This window comes from Akebia trifoliata, chromosome 3, assembly GCF_017979445.1.
Source record: "Akebia trifoliata isolate Shusen 1 chromosome 3, ASM1797944v1, whole genome shotgun sequence".
In the NCBI taxonomy this organism is placed as follows: Eukaryota; Viridiplantae; Streptophyta; class Magnoliopsida; order Ranunculales; family Lardizabalaceae; genus Akebia; species Akebia trifoliata.
In genome coordinates, this window is record NC_141377.1 from 4,928,973 (window position 1) to 4,947,114 (window position 18,142).

Sequence of the window (18,142 nt, forward strand, 5' to 3'; positions counted from 1 at the left end):
TACCAGTTATTCATTAATTTGTTAAACGAATATCACATCGAATAGTCCATCCCAGTACTTTTATATGTACTCCTATGCGAATGTGGAATTTAGATAAAATTGATTGGTCTTTTAAGTTTAACTGCTAGAGTAATGTGAGTTGATTAGGACTGTTAATCTGTTAGGTGATGGTGAATTACCCTAATAGTTTCCAGAAGTTTGTTCAATTTAAATGGAATTCCCTGATTTAGAAAACAATACATGTTTCGACTGATCAATTTAGCCTGCAATAATAGATTTGTACCTATGTTTCAATTGATCAATTTTAGCCTCAATGCCGGAAAGTGAGCTAAACCTGTTTACAAACCTCTTTCACGTCATGATGTGAATCTATAGCTTAGAATAAACAAGTGCGGGCTCAGAAACCAAATGAGTTCCATTCCCATCCAAGAAATCTTCTACATAACATATATACTAATTTCACCATCACATCTATTCTCAATACACGTAACATTAATCGCAGATATCGCTTTAGACAAAATCATGAGCTTCCAGGAAAACTCTACTGCAAGAGCTATGGTAGTCCATCAAATCCAAATATATATATATATATATATATATATATAAAAGAGAAGACAAAGACCAGTTTACAGTTTCAGTCCTGTTCCTGCTGCTATTCTTTCATCAAATCGGTTCATTTAACTCGCAATGCACAGCAAACATGCCCATTCATTTTTTGTCCCAAAATCGCTTCACTGAATAAATAGGTATATTTGATGCATTTTTGCCATACTTTAAAACATTTAAATTTTGCCTCTTTTTGAACATACGGACTTCCATGACTCAATTAATCAAAGTGAATCAAAGTGTCGCATTCTGTATATCTGAGATTTGAGTAGTGGCGTCTTATAAAATATCATGTAACACCCAATTTGTATCCTCGCTCATCTGCAGATCCAAACTGATTGGCAATTTCTAACCAAGTGAATTAAATTATTTTTGCCTGCATTTCTCACAACAAACCAACATACTAGTTCATAAAACTCATCATGAGCAATCAGATCAAATCTAACATAATCATCAACGAAGCTGATTTTTGAAGTATTGTGCATGCCAAACATTCATAAGATCAGTAGATGTGGTGAGAGAAAGTGAGTCATGGGTCACACTCGCACCAACAAAACCTTGCATGGGTCAATGAAGGTTCCCCCGTACAATGAATGACCTTAGTAACAGAAAGCTTCTACTTAGCTTGCTCACTTCAGAATCCTGCTTCAATTTCTATTATTTGACTATGCTTCCACTACAAACATAGAACCACTTCTTGGCACTTCCCCTAACTCAGTTCTTGACTCCTCTGGTTAGTTAATTATGTGTAATCAACACAATAACTCTCTTTTTTTTTTTTTCCAGATTACCAAGGAAAGAATTATTCATTAAGCACAAGTAATAAGATAAATAGGTCCAGACAGACGTAAACAATACACATCTGTTAAAAATCTGCAGTTAAATTGCAAAAACTTCTCCATACAAAAAGGGGTTGCAGGAGAAGGCCAATTGCCCTATCAACTTCCCTTAACCTTTTATTTCTTATAAAACTGGGGGGGTGATGAATCATCCGTACAATTCACTGCTCAAGGAAGAATGGCTCTCACCTCTTTCCTATCAGCTCCACATGCCTGCAGCAGAGTTGGAAATTAGTTGCTCAACTAAGAACCCAAAAGAAGTTTGAAGAATTATACAATGCCGGTGAATTATATGGAGAGCAACGGCAATACAACACAAGACAAACCCAATCACCAAGTTATGAAATCTAGTAACCCTAGACAAACATTGAATGAGGAAACATTAACATCAATTTTTATTAGTGTTGTCATCATATCATTGTTAACATATAACTTTTAAAAATAGCAGAAATGAAGGTAACTGGGGGAAGAAAACACAAAATTTTACCTCTACTCCAAAACCTTTTACATACACATTTGTGAAGAGTTCAGACGGGTCAGGCATTGGGCTCTCCTGATAACATGACAAAATAACAAGCAGCATTAAGAAGTTAGAGCAGTAAGCATCAATGAGAGCTCAAGGACTACATTACTTCCAAATTGTACAACTTCGTACCTTGGCTTGCGCAATTGCTTCATCTACTTGTTTTCTAATGTCCTTCTCAATCTCCTGAATAAAGAAATCATAGTAGGTTTCAGTCTTTCAATGCAAAATGTTTCTGCAGATCATACTACCCGACAAGTTTCAAACATTGGAGTTCCTATTTGGATATATTGGACAGGGATTGAACCCACAACCTTGAGTTTGTAAATTGTAACAGAGTGCAACTCCGACAAGCTACTTGTCAAAACAAAAAAAACAAAATTCCGAAAAGCTAAGGCTCAACAATGGGAAGCGTTTTAGGCTTAGAGCCATACTCAGTTGGTTTGACACATTGCAAAGCAACTTGCGGTCGTGGGTTCAAGTCCAGCTTACCCATCAAAAAAATAAACAAACAATGAAAACCTGAGTGGAATGAATACCTTTAGCTCTTTTTCAGTGGCTAGCTCATGAGATAAGACCAACTTTCTTATTCTTTCAATTGGATCACGCTCCTGAAACACATGCCAATAAGAAAAAATAAGTAAAAAAAAAAAAATTGCCCAACAATTATTCCAAATGGGCAATCAAAACGATGAGATTTTTTTTTCGGATCTGAAAACAATGACGAATTATCAACCTGTCTCACGCCACTTATCTCATCACGAGTTCGGTAGGTGCTCCCAGGATCTGACATAGAGTGCCCATGGTACCTGTAAGTGTCCATTTCAAGAATCTGTACACCCACATCAAGAGGAAAGACATCAGATTGATAAATTAGTTCCTTAACTTCTGCATAAATTAATAAGTTTCACATAAAATGATATTAAAAGCCCCCAAGTTATTGGAGGGAATTCAAAGTCATGTGCAATCATTAACAGAAGTATGAGACTCTGTAAGTGAACATTCAACTTCATTAAATTTAAAAAAGAATTTAAGTTGGACAAAGGTAGCAGTGCAGGACTGCAGGTCAAGTTCCTTTGAATTATGAAGATGAACAAAACACCAGACCTTAATGGTGGAACGTGGAAATGTTGCAGTGACAGGTATAGGGGTACAATGTCAGATTCAAATAACCCAACAAAATAAACTTCTTTGATTCAGCAGTAACGGTGAAAAATATAGAAGGAAATAGTTGTTTTCATACAATAGTAAGGATTAAAATGTATTCTAATTTGATGTGTTTTACACTTATACCATATACCTATGACGAGAGCATAAATACATGAAAAAATGTTTGTTAGCCATGTAGAGATCTGTATTGGAAAAAAAAAAATGTATATATTATACTTGCAATAAGCAGTCTTGGTAGTACCTAATTTTGGAGTATATGCAACTAAGAAATAATTAAAGCAATGACACAAAAAATATAGTAGCAGAAAAATGACAACTTCAACCCATTTGGACTTTCCACGGCACTGATGCATCGGAGATGACTCACACACACAAAATGCTTTGATAATCAATACTGAGGAAGGTAATCAAAAAAGAAAGAAGATGAGTTCTTCTTTAATCACTTAGGAGCCATGCGAGATGAAAGTCTCATGCACGATCTTGAATGAGAGAAAGAAGACAGGGACCCTCTTTTTGACTCTGACTCTCCCACTCCAGTTGTTGCTTTATTTTCTGTTACTTCGAAAGTAGCTGCTTCAACATGAGTTATACAGCATGTACTTTGAAGAAAAAACATAAGATAAAGGTCCAATTGTTAAATGTACTCACAATGGGTCCATTCTGCAGAGCGTACTCCTTCGCAAATTTGCATGCCTGCTTCACAGCAAAAGCATCCATACCATCAACCTGTTTCAGCATATAAAACATGTGAGGAGCCATGAAGATCAAGAAATAGCATAAAACCGATAATTGACAATAACACAAATTTCTTAATCTTTTGACGATGGCTCATGGATACAAATTATGGATGGTGGAAACTCTTCTCAATACATGACATTAATAACACTCAAACTTACAAAACACTTTACTTATAAAAATAAAAATGAAAACTTACAAAACACTTCACAAAATGAATACCACACAAGTTTATGGAAAACACTACAAAATATGATGAAAAAAGTGCATTATCCAACCATTACCATTGATGTCCTTTTTTGGAGATTTAGTTAGTATGTACGTTTTATTTTCTTGAAAATGTCCATACTGACTTCACTCCAACCTTTTTCTTGTACCCAATATGCATGAAACTAAGAACAAAATTATCAACAATTTTTAGTATTTTACCAAGAAAGATGATGATGATCATCATCATCATCAAAGCTTATCCCAAAACCTTGGGTTGGCAGAATGGATCATGTTCATTCATTTTGTCTGAGAAATGATGGGATGAAATTAGAAGTCCTAAGAAAAGAAATAATGAATCTATAAGTAACTCGTTCATATGAATCTAATTGAGAAACGAATGATATACATTTCACACAGATCCAACATGAACATACATAGCGATTTGAATCTTTCTCCACAAACTCTGATACTAGGGCCTAGGTGACCTAATCAATCTCACACTAATTCAATTTAACTGTAAAAAACCCTTTAATAGAGTGTTAATTCTTACCCTTGAAAGAAAATATTGATCTTAGCTAAGGAATGTTCATCTCCTACCATCACATTAATGTGGAAACCAACAAGTGTTGTCTCACTTTACAACGATCATGCTTTGTGAGACTAATCAACCACAATTCTCATCCATCTTTTGACTCTCTTCTCATTAGTTGCTACTCACACATCTGCTAATATTTACTGAAAAATGTGTGAGTAGAGACTAATACATTCTTTTGCCAAAATACTGATGACATATAATGAAGTAAACAGAAAGCCGGTAAGGAACCTGCGAGTTGGCCAATCAAACATATTAGAAATTCCACAAAATAGTATGCCTGTGCCTCTATAAAACCTACCATACCCTTTCCTCTAAAATAGGACAAAAAACACAAAGAAAGCAATACCACAACATTGTCAGGCACAAACCTGCAGCCTTCAAGCATCTTGCAAATCAACACCCAAATAACACTGTATAGCTAAACTGATACTGTATTGGCATCAACAAATCTACCCAATCCTTAAACATGTGGGTATGGTAATTTCCTTTTAAAAAGACAATTCCCTCAAGCGGAAAGGCCATAGAAATATCTTGTTTAAACAAGAAACTTTAAGTTAACCCAAAATGCCCATCGATCCACCTACGAAGAAATCCTAAAGTAAACATAGTACTTCCTACTCGCATGAAATGAACTTGCAACCCAATATGTGAGTCTCATGTATTAAATCCTCATGATTTCTATCAGCATACCATCCTTTAAATCCATGCATCAATGTCTCAGTCCATTCCCAACTAACTCTGAGATAAAATTTTCCTGTCCTTGGATCCATAAAATCATCATCTTTAAAGCCTTGACCAAAATATTTGGATCAGTTGAGCGGATCATGTTCCCATTCAATGCCATATAAATCAATTCTAATACTCTCACTACCTCAAGCCATGTCCTTTTTTTATCTTTTTCTCACCTTTTTGAAACCTACACAACTTGCATGTTCTTTCTAACTGGGGCTATCATTAACCTTTGGTGCACATGAACAACCAATCTCAAACAACTTTCCTTTAGTTTATCACTTACTAGTATGGTTTCTTAATTCATCCAAGTCAAGTCATCTCATTATCGTTCGTAAATGAGGTAAGACGCCATCACCTAGTTATTTAGTTTTCTTTCTCTTCCTTCTTTTTCTTCTTATCTGGTTCTTCTTCCTGGTTCAGAGAACTAGGGAAAAGCTCTCCTCTCATTGGAGAGAATCAACATGTCTAGCCAAATCATCTTGGTATCATCCGTGAATGAGACATGATAATAAACCAAGATTAAAAACATGGCTTACCAGGGCTATTTCTATATTTTCACGAATGTGTTCATTTTGACTTCCATCTTCCATAATCTTGCTACTTCCACCTTTCATAATCTCTCTACTCAAATCACCCACAACCACATCTTGTATGCATATTGCAAAATAAATCACAAACATGAAGTATGATGCAAACAGTAATATTTTTTAGGATAAGTAAAGATAATTTTATTTAAAAAAATGGGGTCAAGATGACCAACCCAAAGCAACCAAAAAAGACAACAAATAAAAGGAAACACCAAACAAGGCGGCCAACCACAAGAAAACAACTACCCCTCAAGATTACAAACCCTATCCCATCTTAAAAGAAAACACCCCATGAATTCCTTAAGGGGTTTAAACCAATTAGAACAATCATTCTGTTGACAACAACTACTATCAAATATCATTTTACAAAGTTTTCAATGTCTTCAATCTAAACAATAAAATGCTCTTTGATTATTCTAACAAATGTGCATCAACATTAAAACACGTAAGATCCAAACAAACAAACAAAATTTTGAAAACATATATATTAAATTGCATCTCACCTTCAAACCAGCAACATAATCTCCACGCTTGTAATAAGCCGGACTTTTCGCCGCTCTCCATTCAGCCGTCCCCATCCCATCTACAAATACCAAAAACCAAATAAAAAAACACACTCACACACATCAAAACAACCAAAAAATAAAAAAAATTCTCAATCTTAAAACTTACAGTGATTATTCTCACAAACCAAAATTGCCGGCAGATCCCAAAGCGCAGCCATATTAAGCGCTTCGAACAACTGCCCTTGATTCGCCGCACCATCACCATACATCGCAAACGTAACGGTCCCATCCTTGGAATACTTCTGCCCAAAAGCCAATCCACACCCAAGAGGAACCTGAGCACCAACAATTCCATGCCCACCAAAGAACCCACTATCCTTCTTATAAAAATGCATCGATCCTCCTTTCCCCTTCGAACATCCCGCCTTACGACCCATCAATTCGGCGAAAGCTTCAATTAGGGTTCCACCACGACCTAAATAGATACAATGATCACGATAAGCAGTTATGATGCAATCTTTCTTCGTGATTGCAGCCTCCATACCAACAGCTACGGCTTCTTGACCATCGTAAAGATGACAGAAACCTCGAATTAGTTTGGATTTGTAGAGAGAATCTGCTGCGATCTCCATACGACGCATCAAAGCCATGTCTTTGAAGAAACCCATAAGTTCTTTTGGGGTTGTTTCGACTGTACGAGATGGTGGATCGCATTTGTGACCTGTGAAAGGGACTGAGGTTTCGATGGTGAGGATGGTTTGGTCGTCTGTAGAAGAGGAGAATGGACGGTGGAGATGGGAGGATGAAGAGAGGGAGATTAAGGGTTTGAGGAGATTGGATCGAGATGAGAAGGAGAAGATTTTGTTGAGAGACATGTTGGTTTGCGTTGTTTTTCGCTCTCTCTCTCTCTCTGTGTTCTGCTTTTGCTGGTTTTTTATGGAAAGAAGAATGAGAGATTGGTTGGTGGGAGAGGGGGGTCTGGTGGAGTAAATAAGAAGAGAGGGAGTAGAATATAAAACTAACGAAATTTTTTTAGAGAGTTGTTAATGCCACACCAACTTTTACTAATACCACACCAACTGTATGCAATTCTCTCTTTCTTGAATTGGTGTGGTATTAGTAAAAGTTGGTGTGGCAATAGAAACTCTTTTTTAAAATAATGGAACTCTTTTTCTTAGTAAAGACCTTGAAATTTCATAAAATTACAAAAATTAGTGTGGGCATGATTTTGCTTTGAAGTTGGAAAATCTATAAATTAGGATGAATGTTGATTAGTTAAATAATGGAACTCCTTTTTTAGTAAAGCCCTTGAATTTTCATAAAATTACCAAAATTAGAATGGACATGATGATGCTTTGAAGTTGGAAAGAGAGGCACTTTTATAGGGTGTTTCATTGTTTTTAATAAACCCTTGAAATTTCATAAAATTTCAAAAAATAGAGTGGGCATCATTATGCTCTGAAATTGGAAAAATCCATTATTAGCGTGGGTCAAAATTGAAGGGTTAGAGAGGAGATACACTTTTATTGGGGTGTTTCATTATTCTTTTTTTTTTTTTGTTAACCGAGTGTTCGGCTAGCTTGCGCACACCATGACTAATCTCGGTGATGACAACCACAATAACCCATTGTTATGGTCCCCCAGTTAAATCATGAGAAAAATTTAAGAGGAGAATCGAATTCGTGACGTGCAAAGACCCACACTTCACGTGCTCACCTTTACCACTTAGGCAACCCATGGATGTTTCATTATTCTTAGTAAAACCCTGAAAATTTCATAAATTACAAAAATTAGAATGGGTATGATTATCCTCTGAAGTTGGAAAATCTATTATTAGGATCAAAGTTGAAGAGTTAGAAAGGAGATACACTTTTATTAGGATCACATACTCATATATGATATGGATGTGTAACAAGTATTTATAGAACCATAGATGTTTTTCATCGAGATACAAGTCATAAACATCTATGGTTCTGGGCACACCAATGTCCCAAATGATGTCAATTTCAATGTTACTCCAGCACGACTCATTATACTTTATGGGATTTAAAATTGACTTTATTACAAATGGAAAATAAGGTGAAAAATCATTTTTCATGTGTTTGATTAATTTTTTATATGGAAAATGATTTTTTATCCTTTCCAAAAAATTAAGTGAAGTGTGAATTTCATTTTTTCACCTATATTCATGAGAAAATAAAATTTATCTCCAATTTTTATCTCTAAATCAAAATCCTAATATCCTCTTTTCTCATTCTTCTTTAGATTTTTTTACCCTAGTTTTGTGTTGGATGAAATCAGACAATAGAAATTGATTTTTCAACCCTACCCCATTTTTCACCACCACTTTTTTCATGGATTTCAAATTCCATGGAAAGTGACTTTCCATTAGAGGTGCATACAGACAGTCCAGTTTAGTTCGGATTGAGGGTAAAATTGAAAGCGAATTGAACTTAATCAATTCTACAAATCCAAATCAGAATCAAACCGACTACCCTTATAATTAAATTAATCTTAGTTCGATTATGTTCTCAGATCTCCAAAACATAGATATCAAGACACTAATTATCAAATCTTACGACCATCAATGATTTTAGTTAAAAGGCACAATAAAAAGATTGACATTGATAATATAATATATATATATTGCTCATTGAGTGTCTGGGCCAGTTTGCGTGCACCACAACTAATCTCAGGGAGGACTACCACAACAACCCACCGCCATGGTCTCCTAGTTAAATCATGAAAAAATCCAAGAGGGAAATAGAACCCATGACGTGCGCTTAACCCACATTTCATGAGCTCGCCCTTACCACTTTAGGCAACCCATGGGTGGGTTTGACAATATAATATTAATATCTCTATAATCTCAATTATCTACTTAATAACATAAATGTTTTTTTCAAAATTGAAAACTCATTAGATGATTAGGGCCATGTCATTTGGACCACTTAGATTGGTGGCTAAATTTGTTACAAACTTTTAAAGGTAAGTTTGGATATTTATACGTAGAATGACTAGCAAATATATTTTAAAAAGTATATGAAAAAAAAAAAAAATTGATTACCCAATGATCTTGAAAGTTATAGTCTTTGAAATCTTTGGTTTATATGTTTAAAAAGTAATGAAAATTGACACGAACACTTTTGCAATAATGGAAGATGTGATTCTATATAGAATTAAATAGAGAAATAAGAATTGCTTATAAGACTCTATCAATCAAGCTTTTCATTGTTTCAACTTTTTACAGTTGTTTCGAACAACTGTTTTTAGTCAAAGAATTTGACAATAAAAATTGATAGCGTTATCAAACAGGGCCTTAATTGGCCTCAAATCTTTGACAGAAAATTTTGATGATGATGATTTACTTTTTTATTTTTATTAATCATGTTAATCTCGAGGTGATACATGTACAACTAAGGAATAAATCGGATTTTGGCCCCATCAAAGAGGTTATGGACTTGACAAGGGCAAATCTGTCTCTTTCTTTTTGGACATCTAATAGAAACAAAAAAAAATCTTATATTTGTACCTTATGTGATACATCAGATCAAAATTTGGTCATGTGGTCTCAAGTTTTAACCTATAGTGCATAATAGTGGGATTAAAAGAGTAATTTGTAATGAAAACAATGGGCATTTTGCTTAACAAGATATTTCCTCTAAATTGGGAGAATGATAGAGAATGTTTGATGGGAGCTCAAAAATAATAAGGATGATTTAATGCGCCCCTCCATGTTTTCAAATAGATGGCATGCCCCTTGACCTCGGTCTTCTCAAATAAATTAATAAAAAATAACTCAAGTTTACTAATCTTCAAATTTAACCACAAGGCCTTGACTTTGAAAATCATGAAATTTTGGATTTTTTTTAGAATAAGTTGAAGGTGACGGCATTTAAATCATTTTTCATTAGTTATACGAGGGTTATGTGATTAGTTTGGAAATACAGGAAATAATCTCAAATAATCACCAAAATGTAGGGGTATATTTATATAAATAAAGAGATGATATTGGCACCCCAAGCTTTACTTATTATATCCAATAAAAAAATAAAGAAAATAAGTGTATGATTGAGAATAAGTATTAAAAAAAAAATTGATCGTTAAAAAAGTATGAGTGGAGATTTAAATTTAAGATGTTGGAATAACTTTTCACACATAATTAAAGTTTGGGTGCCAATAGAAACTCTCTCTCTCTTACTAGATTTCTATTTTTTGGATTTAAGATTTTATATGGACCTAGTCATAATTGTAAACTTTTGTATTTTTGAGACTATAATTTGAGCCAAACTTACATAATGTTTAAAGAGTTTGTTGTAATCTTTAATCGGTGGAGTGAAGAATAATTTAAGAAATTGGGGTGTAATAAGTAAAAGTTGGAGTGGCAACAACAGCTCTGTATAAATATCACCCTAGTAAAATAAAAATTAAAAAAAAAAATTGAACAAAAGAGGGTTGGTAGGATGAGCGACCAGTATTGCATTCCTATTAGATTGGCTTGACGATATATATTATATTATATGGTTTCTTGTCATTTAATGTAAGTTGTGTTACAGAGGTCCCACTCTTTTGTGTAAATCAACGCAAACGAAAATTCGAAGTGTTCCTTCAATTGCATGTGAAAAATGAGTCAAAATGTTGTTTTTGATAGAAAATAAAATTTCCACCATTTGACAATTACTTTTCTGTGGAAAATCATTTCAGAGCTAAAGTGAATTCCCCTTCCAGGCAGGTAGGAATATGCTTTCCCACTTAGACAAGATGGAAAATAAAATCTAGGGCTGCAACTTGAGCGGGTCAAACTTGAATGAATGGGTTGAAACCAATCTTGGGTTAGGTATGGGCATAGTTAGTTTGAGATCGGTCCCATGTTTACAAGTTGAAAAATCGTGGACCGTCCATTTTTTATAAACCATTTTTAATGGGGTTAGAAGTTTTGGAATGGGCTGATTTTTGATGAGGATGATCTCCTCACCATAAAGATCATCCTCACCAAAAATCAGCCTATTCCAAAACTTCTAACCCATGTAGGACAAAACACGTTTGTTAAAGTGTAGGATAAAGCTTAAGGTGGCGAACGGGACTCATACACATATATATAGATATATATATTGACAAAAGGCACAACAAAAAAAATTGACATTGACAATATAATATATATATATTGCTAATCGGGTGTTTGGGCCAGTTTGCGTGCACCACAACTAATCTCAGGGAGGACTACCACAACAACCCACTGCCATGGTCCCCCAGTTAAATCATGAAAAAATCCAAGAGAGAAATAGAACCTGTGACGTGCGCTTAACCCACACTTCATGTGCTCGCCCTTACCACTTTAGGCAACCCATGGGTGGGTTTGACAATATAATATTAATATCTCTATAATCTCAATTATCTACTTAATAACATAAATGTTTTTTTCAAAATTGAAAACTCATTAGATGATTAGGGCCATGTCATTTGGACCACTTAAATTGGTGGCTAAATTTGTTACAAACTTTTAAAGGTAAGTTTGGATATTTTATACGTAGAATGACTAGCAAATATATTTTAAAAAGTATATGAAAAAAAAAACTTGATTACCCAATGATCTTGAAAGTTATAGTCTTTGAAATCTTTGGTTTATATGTTTAAAAAGTAATGAAAGCTAACACGAACACTTTTGCAATAATGGAAGATGTGATTCTATATAGAATTATTTGATTTATATGTTTAAAAAGTAATGAAAGCTAACACGAACACTTTTGCAATAATGGAAGATGTGATTCTATATAGAATTAAATAGAGAAATAAGAATTGCTTACAAGACTCTATCAATCAAGCTTTTCATTGTTTCAACTTTTTACAGTTGTTTCGAACAACTGTTTTTAGTCAAAGAATTTGACAATAAAAATTGAATTCCCCTTCTAGGCAGGTAGTAATGTGCTTTCCCACTCAGACACGATGGAAAATGAAATCTAGGGCTGCAACTTGAGCGGGTCAAACTCGAATGAATGGGTTGAAACCAATCTTGGGTTAGGCATGGGCATAGTTAGTTTGAGATCGGTCTCAAGTTCAGGCAACAAAAAAACATGTCCGACTCAAATCGGGTTAGATTCGGGTATAGGCATCAAGCAACCCAAATCGCCCAAACCCGAACTTAATATGACTATAAGTTAAAAATATTTATTATATCTTAGTTATATATATATATGGGAGTGGTTCGGCAGCCCTAAAGTTTGCCAAGTTTTGTGCCAAACATTTTTTGTAAAGCACTTTTGATGGGGTTAGAAGTTTTGGAATTGGCTGATTTTTTGTGAAGATGATCTTTACGATGAAGAGATCATCTTCACCAAAAATCAGCTCATTTTGAAACTTCCAATCCTAGTTTACAAGTTGAAGAATCGTTGACCCTCTAATTTTTGTAAATCACTTTTGATGGGGTTTAAAGTTTTGCAATAGGCTGATATTTTGTGAGGATGATCTCCTTATCATAGAGATTATCCTCACAAAAAATCAGCTCATTCCAAAGCTTCTAACTCATATTTTGAAAAATGTTTGGCACAAAACTTGGCAAACTTTAGGGCTACTAAACCACCCCCTATATATATATATAGGGAAATGTTCAATACCTTAAGCTTTACCCTACACTTTAACAAACGTGTTTTGTCCTACATGGGTTAGAAGTTTTGGAATGGGCTGATTTTTGGTGAGGATGATCTCTATGATTAGAAGATCATCCTCACCAAAAATCAGCCCATTCCGAAATTTTTAGTCCCATATTTACAAGTTGAAAATCGTGGATCGTCCATTTTTGTAAACCATTTTTTATGGGGTTAGAAGTTTTGGAATGGGCTGATTTTTGGTGAGGATGATCTCCTCACCATAAAGATCATCCTCACCAAAAATCAGCCTATTCCAAAACTTCTAACCCATGTAGGACAAAACACGTTTGTTAAAGTGTAGGGTAAAGCTTAAGGTGGCGAACGAGACCCATATATATATATATATATAATATATATATATAGGGTCACGTTATTACGACCCCTTTGCGACCCCCTTTGCGACACACCTTTTTGTCTTATATGGGAAAAAATGTTTGGAATGGGCTGATTTTTTGTGAGGATGATCTCTATAGTGAGGGGATCATCCTGGCAAAAAATCATCCCATTCCAAAACTTCTAACCCATCATCATTTACAAAAATTGGACGGTCTATAATTTTTCAACAAAAATCGGACGGTCTAGAAGTTTTGGAATGGGCTGATTTTTTGCCAGGATGATCCCCTCACCATAGAGATCATCCTCACAAAAAATCAGCCCATTCCAAACATTTTTCCCATATAAGACAAAAAGGTGTGTCGCAAAGGGGGTCGCAAAGGGGGTCGTAATAACGCTGTTCATATATATATATATATATATATATATATATATATATATAGATATGGGAAATGTTCAACACCCTACACTTTACCTTACGTTTTACCAAACATGATTTGTCCTACATGGGTTAGAAGTTTTGGAATGGGCTGATTTTGGTGAGGATGATCTCTATGGTTAGAAGATCCTCCTCACCAAAAATCAGCCAATTCCAAAATTTCTAGCCCCATGTTTACAAGTTGAAAAATCGTGGACCGTCCATTTTTTGTAAATTATTTTTTATGGGATTAGAAGTTTTGGAATGAGCTGATTTTTGGTGAGGATGATCTCCTCACCATAGAGATCATCCTCACAAAAAATCAGCCTATTCCAAAACTTCTAACCCATGTAGGACAAAGCACGTAGGGTAAAGTGTAGGGTGTTGAACGGGACCCTATATATATATAATGTGTGATTATTTTCATACAATGTAAATACTTGTTTTGTTGGAAACTACGACTAACAATAAATAAATTCAGATGGTAACATTTGTTAATCATCATTTTCTTCATCTTTTTGAAATTTGCCTATAATTTTATGTATGTAAATTTTGAAACACAATTTTAGGACAATAATTGTAAATTTTAAGTCTTTTACATACTATTTATGTTTATATAATCTCTTATCATTACTAAATTATCTAGTATTAATGGAGAATAAATTAACCCAACCAACCTAACTTGGGTTGGGTTTGGATTGTTGAGCATTTCAAGCCTGAGGTTGGGTTGGTCATAGGCACGGGTTGGTGTTTGTCAAGTTTTAGTTGGTCGTGGGTTAATCTTCAACATCAATCCAGTCCAACCCATCCGAGTTGCAACCCTTTCTTTTCTTCTTCAATCTTGATCTAAAATCACTCTTATGTGGTTTGTTCATAGGGCACCAATCAATGCATATCTCGATACAAGTATGATCAAGTATGGATTAAGAGAATCCTTCATGCATGTCCCAAGATCTACAATTGGTGCATCTATTGTACCACTTGTTATTTTGAGGGAATAAATCTAATTTAATATAATCAAATTTAATCCAATCTAATCGGAAGGATTCTTCCACTGAGGGAATTTACTTTAGAGCAACTTGAACCGAAAGCCTTAAAAAATGCCTTCAAATTAGTATCTACTTCAAAATAAAGGCTCCAAAGCCACTTTTCTACTCCAACGGGGTTCTGTAGACACCCTAATTTGCACGAATTCATTAGAAAAATTCAAATTTTTTCAAATTGATTTCAATTAAGAACTTAAGCCTTTCAACGGGCCCACATTACCACTTGACATCATATTCATGCATACATGCATACATGCAATCTGTCATATAATTTTACATACCCAACCTTGTCTTTAATCTAATTTAATTCCATACCACTTTTATGATCCAATCTGGATCCATATCTGTTCTTCATTAACCGATCAATCACTTATACCTTAACCCAAAGTCCATAATACCATTATTTATAAACCAAGTCCATCTTCAACCCCATTATCTATAAACTAAGTTTATAGTCATAATACCCATTATCCATAAGTCAAGTCCATCTCTTAAGCCCAATGCCAAGTCCATTATAAGCCCATTCTCCCATACCCCTCAAAGGATGACACATGTTGACTTCCCATAAACCCTTAATACCTAATGCTTTAATCTAATTGGAGAGTCAACTCTCCATTATGAAAATCCTAGCATACCCTTATCAAAAAGTGTAATCAAACCAAAAATGTTCTTTGGTCTTTGGTAATAATCCATAAAGTTAAGAGAACTTCCAATCATACCCTCAAAAGGTGGGAATCTTCAAGTACATACATGGAGCTCTCCCATTAGTTCATTTCAAAAAATACATATCCACCCTTGCTTTATGAGTTATTTACAAATGAACCAAGGTCTACTTTTCACCTATCACTCCACTTTTACACATGTCACTCCCTATTTACCCTCCCAAAAATATTTTTTTCTCTCTCACCTCTATTTATCAAAAAATAAAATATCAAATAATACTTTTAGGATTTCTTCACAAATGTCATCTTTACTCTTATACAAATAAAAAATTCAAAAAGAAATAACCTAAATCTCATGTTCATTCTCTTTATTTTTAAGGTTGGATTACTTTATCCACAAAGTTCTTCAAAAACTCTATAAATACCCTCATTTTTTTAATAAATAATTCATGTTCTAAAGCCCTCCCATTTTTCAACCTAAAACTCTACCAAAATCTTTACTCATTCTCTTATCTCTCAACTTTCAACTCCCTCAACCCTCAACTACATCTTTTAATTCTCAAGGTCAAATTCATTCAAGACTTCCGAGGGAACAAAGTGGGTGTTTTAGTTTGTTTTCTTTTAGTTCTTTTATAGCTTACATCTTCTTCTTCTATCCCTTTCTTTTTCTTTTTAGTAACCTTTAGGATGTAATGGATAATCCTCCTTCATCCTGAGTAGATTGAACTTCAATCTTGGGTATGGAATGCTTGAGGCGGTTTGGTTGAAAGGATGAAGGTTGAAGCCCCTTGTAAACTCATATTTATCTCATGCATCATAATGTATACTATGCACGCACACCACACATGCTTGGCTATGATGAAGAATTGTGTAGCTCTTTTAATGAGACTAAAATACTAAGTTTTTTAGCTAAGCATATATGCATTAATGTTATGGATCTAAGGGAACTCCATCCATGAAATTTCTCTAAAATCTTAAATCAACATTTCAACTCATGCAAAAATGTATTGATTCCATAGGATATCTTCTTCTATAGGATATTTCTCATGTCAACACTAACATTAAATCCTCTTTTAGAGATGTACATATCTACCGTGTGCACACATTCACTTCATTCATTTTGGTATGTTAATCTTTTTTAAAATGGTCAAAATCTAAAGGTAACCACCTTAGGTGGAGAGAATGTGATATTTAATACCTTCCTCATTCTCTAATCGAATTCCCTTTCCTAGATCTTAGGTAGACCATACATTTCCACTAATGAGAGTTACTAAAATGTCATGAAAAATGATTTTTCTAAAAAATCGATTCGAGTGTACATTCACACCAATTTCCAAAAAAGAATGATGACGATTCCAAACAACGTAGTATTGAGGTTTAAAAATGAACATTCTCATGTCTACAGGTTCCAAAATGTAAGTGTTTCTATTGGCACTCCAATTTTTTCTTATTATACTTCAATTAAGAGAAGGGAAAAAAATTGTTATTGGCACCCACCTTTAACTTATTGCACTCCAATTTCTTAAACTATTTATCACCCCAATTAAAATTTAACAAACTCTACGAATGTTACAAAGGTTTGTCTCAATATATATATATATGGGAAATGTTTAGCACCAAACATTTTGGCAAAACATTTTTCAAAACATGGGTTAGAAGTTTTGGAATGGGCTGATTTTTAGTGAGGATGATCTCTACGGTGAGGAGAACATCATCACCAAAAATCAGCCCATTCCAAAACTTCTAACCCCATCAAAAATAATTTACAAAAAATGGACGGTCCACGATATTTCAATTTGTAAACATGGGACTAGAAGTTTTGGAATGGGCTGGTTTTTGGTGAGGATGATCTCCTCACCGTAGAGATCATCCTCACCAAAAATCAGCCCATTCCAAAACTTCTAACCCATGTAGGACAAAAATGATTGGCTAAAATGTTGGCCAAAATGTTTGGTGCTGAACGGGATGCTATATATATATATATATATATATATATATATTATATATATATATATATATTTCATCGAGCTTGGTTGAATATTTGATTTGATTTGATTTTTAAAATATTAAATGGATTTTTTTAAAATCTTGTGCAAAACGACATTTAAATCATGTTACATGAAAATAGGAAGCTAAAATTGACATTTATAACAAAAGATGGGACAAAATAGGATTTATTGAAAAAAGTGAATAGTGTTAAAGGTGGAGTTTTAAATCTTCTCTCTACTTCAAAGATAAGATAATGAATAGTTATTTTATAAGTGTTTTTTTTTTTCTTAAATAAAAGACTAGGGTTTAGTTCAATTGCCCAAACCTCTATATTTGGAGTTTTAAAGGACGATTGGAGTTTCTCTTTGTTCCTATTTAAAGGGATGTATGTGCATTGTGAAGGAGAGATGAGGAAAAGGAAGCCGAAGCTATAGCATGATAGTAGAAATTATGTAATAGTTGATTGAGAGTAAAATGATTTTGAATTTTGATGGAGACCGAGGATGTAATCATCTGATTTAACATAAAATCCCCCCCGGGATGTAGT

The 18,142-nt window shown here is 34.2% G+C and overlaps 1 protein-coding gene across 1 annotated transcript; it reads right to left on the minus strand.

The window, feature by feature from the left end:
- Positions 1-1,393: 1,393 nt before the first annotated feature.
- LOC147405678 (pyruvate dehydrogenase E1 component subunit alpha, mitochondrial-like) lies at positions 1,394-7,431 on the minus strand. Its single transcript, XM_086433472.1, has 8 exons — positions 6,670-7,431; positions 6,501-6,580; positions 3,787-3,864; positions 2,705-2,800; positions 2,508-2,579; positions 2,101-2,154; positions 1,933-1,998; positions 1,394-1,658 (listed from the first exon to the last, which is right to left on the minus strand). The coding sequence occupies exons 1-8, from the start codon at positions 7,376-7,378 to the stop codon at positions 1,614-1,616; spliced, it is 1,200 nt and encodes a 399-aa protein (XP_086289598.1). The 5' UTR covers positions 7,379-7,431; the 3' UTR covers positions 1,394-1,613.
- Between the last annotated feature and the right edge of the window lie 10,711 nt (positions 7,432-18,142).

Excerpts from the sequence above, each read along its gene's own strand:
- LOC147405678 (XM_086433472.1), bottom strand. The coding sequence starts at position 7,378 with ATGTCTCTCAACAAAATCTTCTCCTTCTCATCTCGATCCAATCTCCTC. Across the intron at positions 1,999-2,100 it reads AAGCAATTGCGCAAGCCAAG|GAGAGCCCAATGCCTGACCC; the intron begins GTACGAAGTTGT and ends TCATGTTATCAG. Across the intron at positions 1,659-1,932 it reads TAAAAGGTTTTGGAGTAGAG|GCATGTGGAGCTGATAGGAA; the intron begins GTAAAATTTTGT and ends ACTCTGCTGCAG.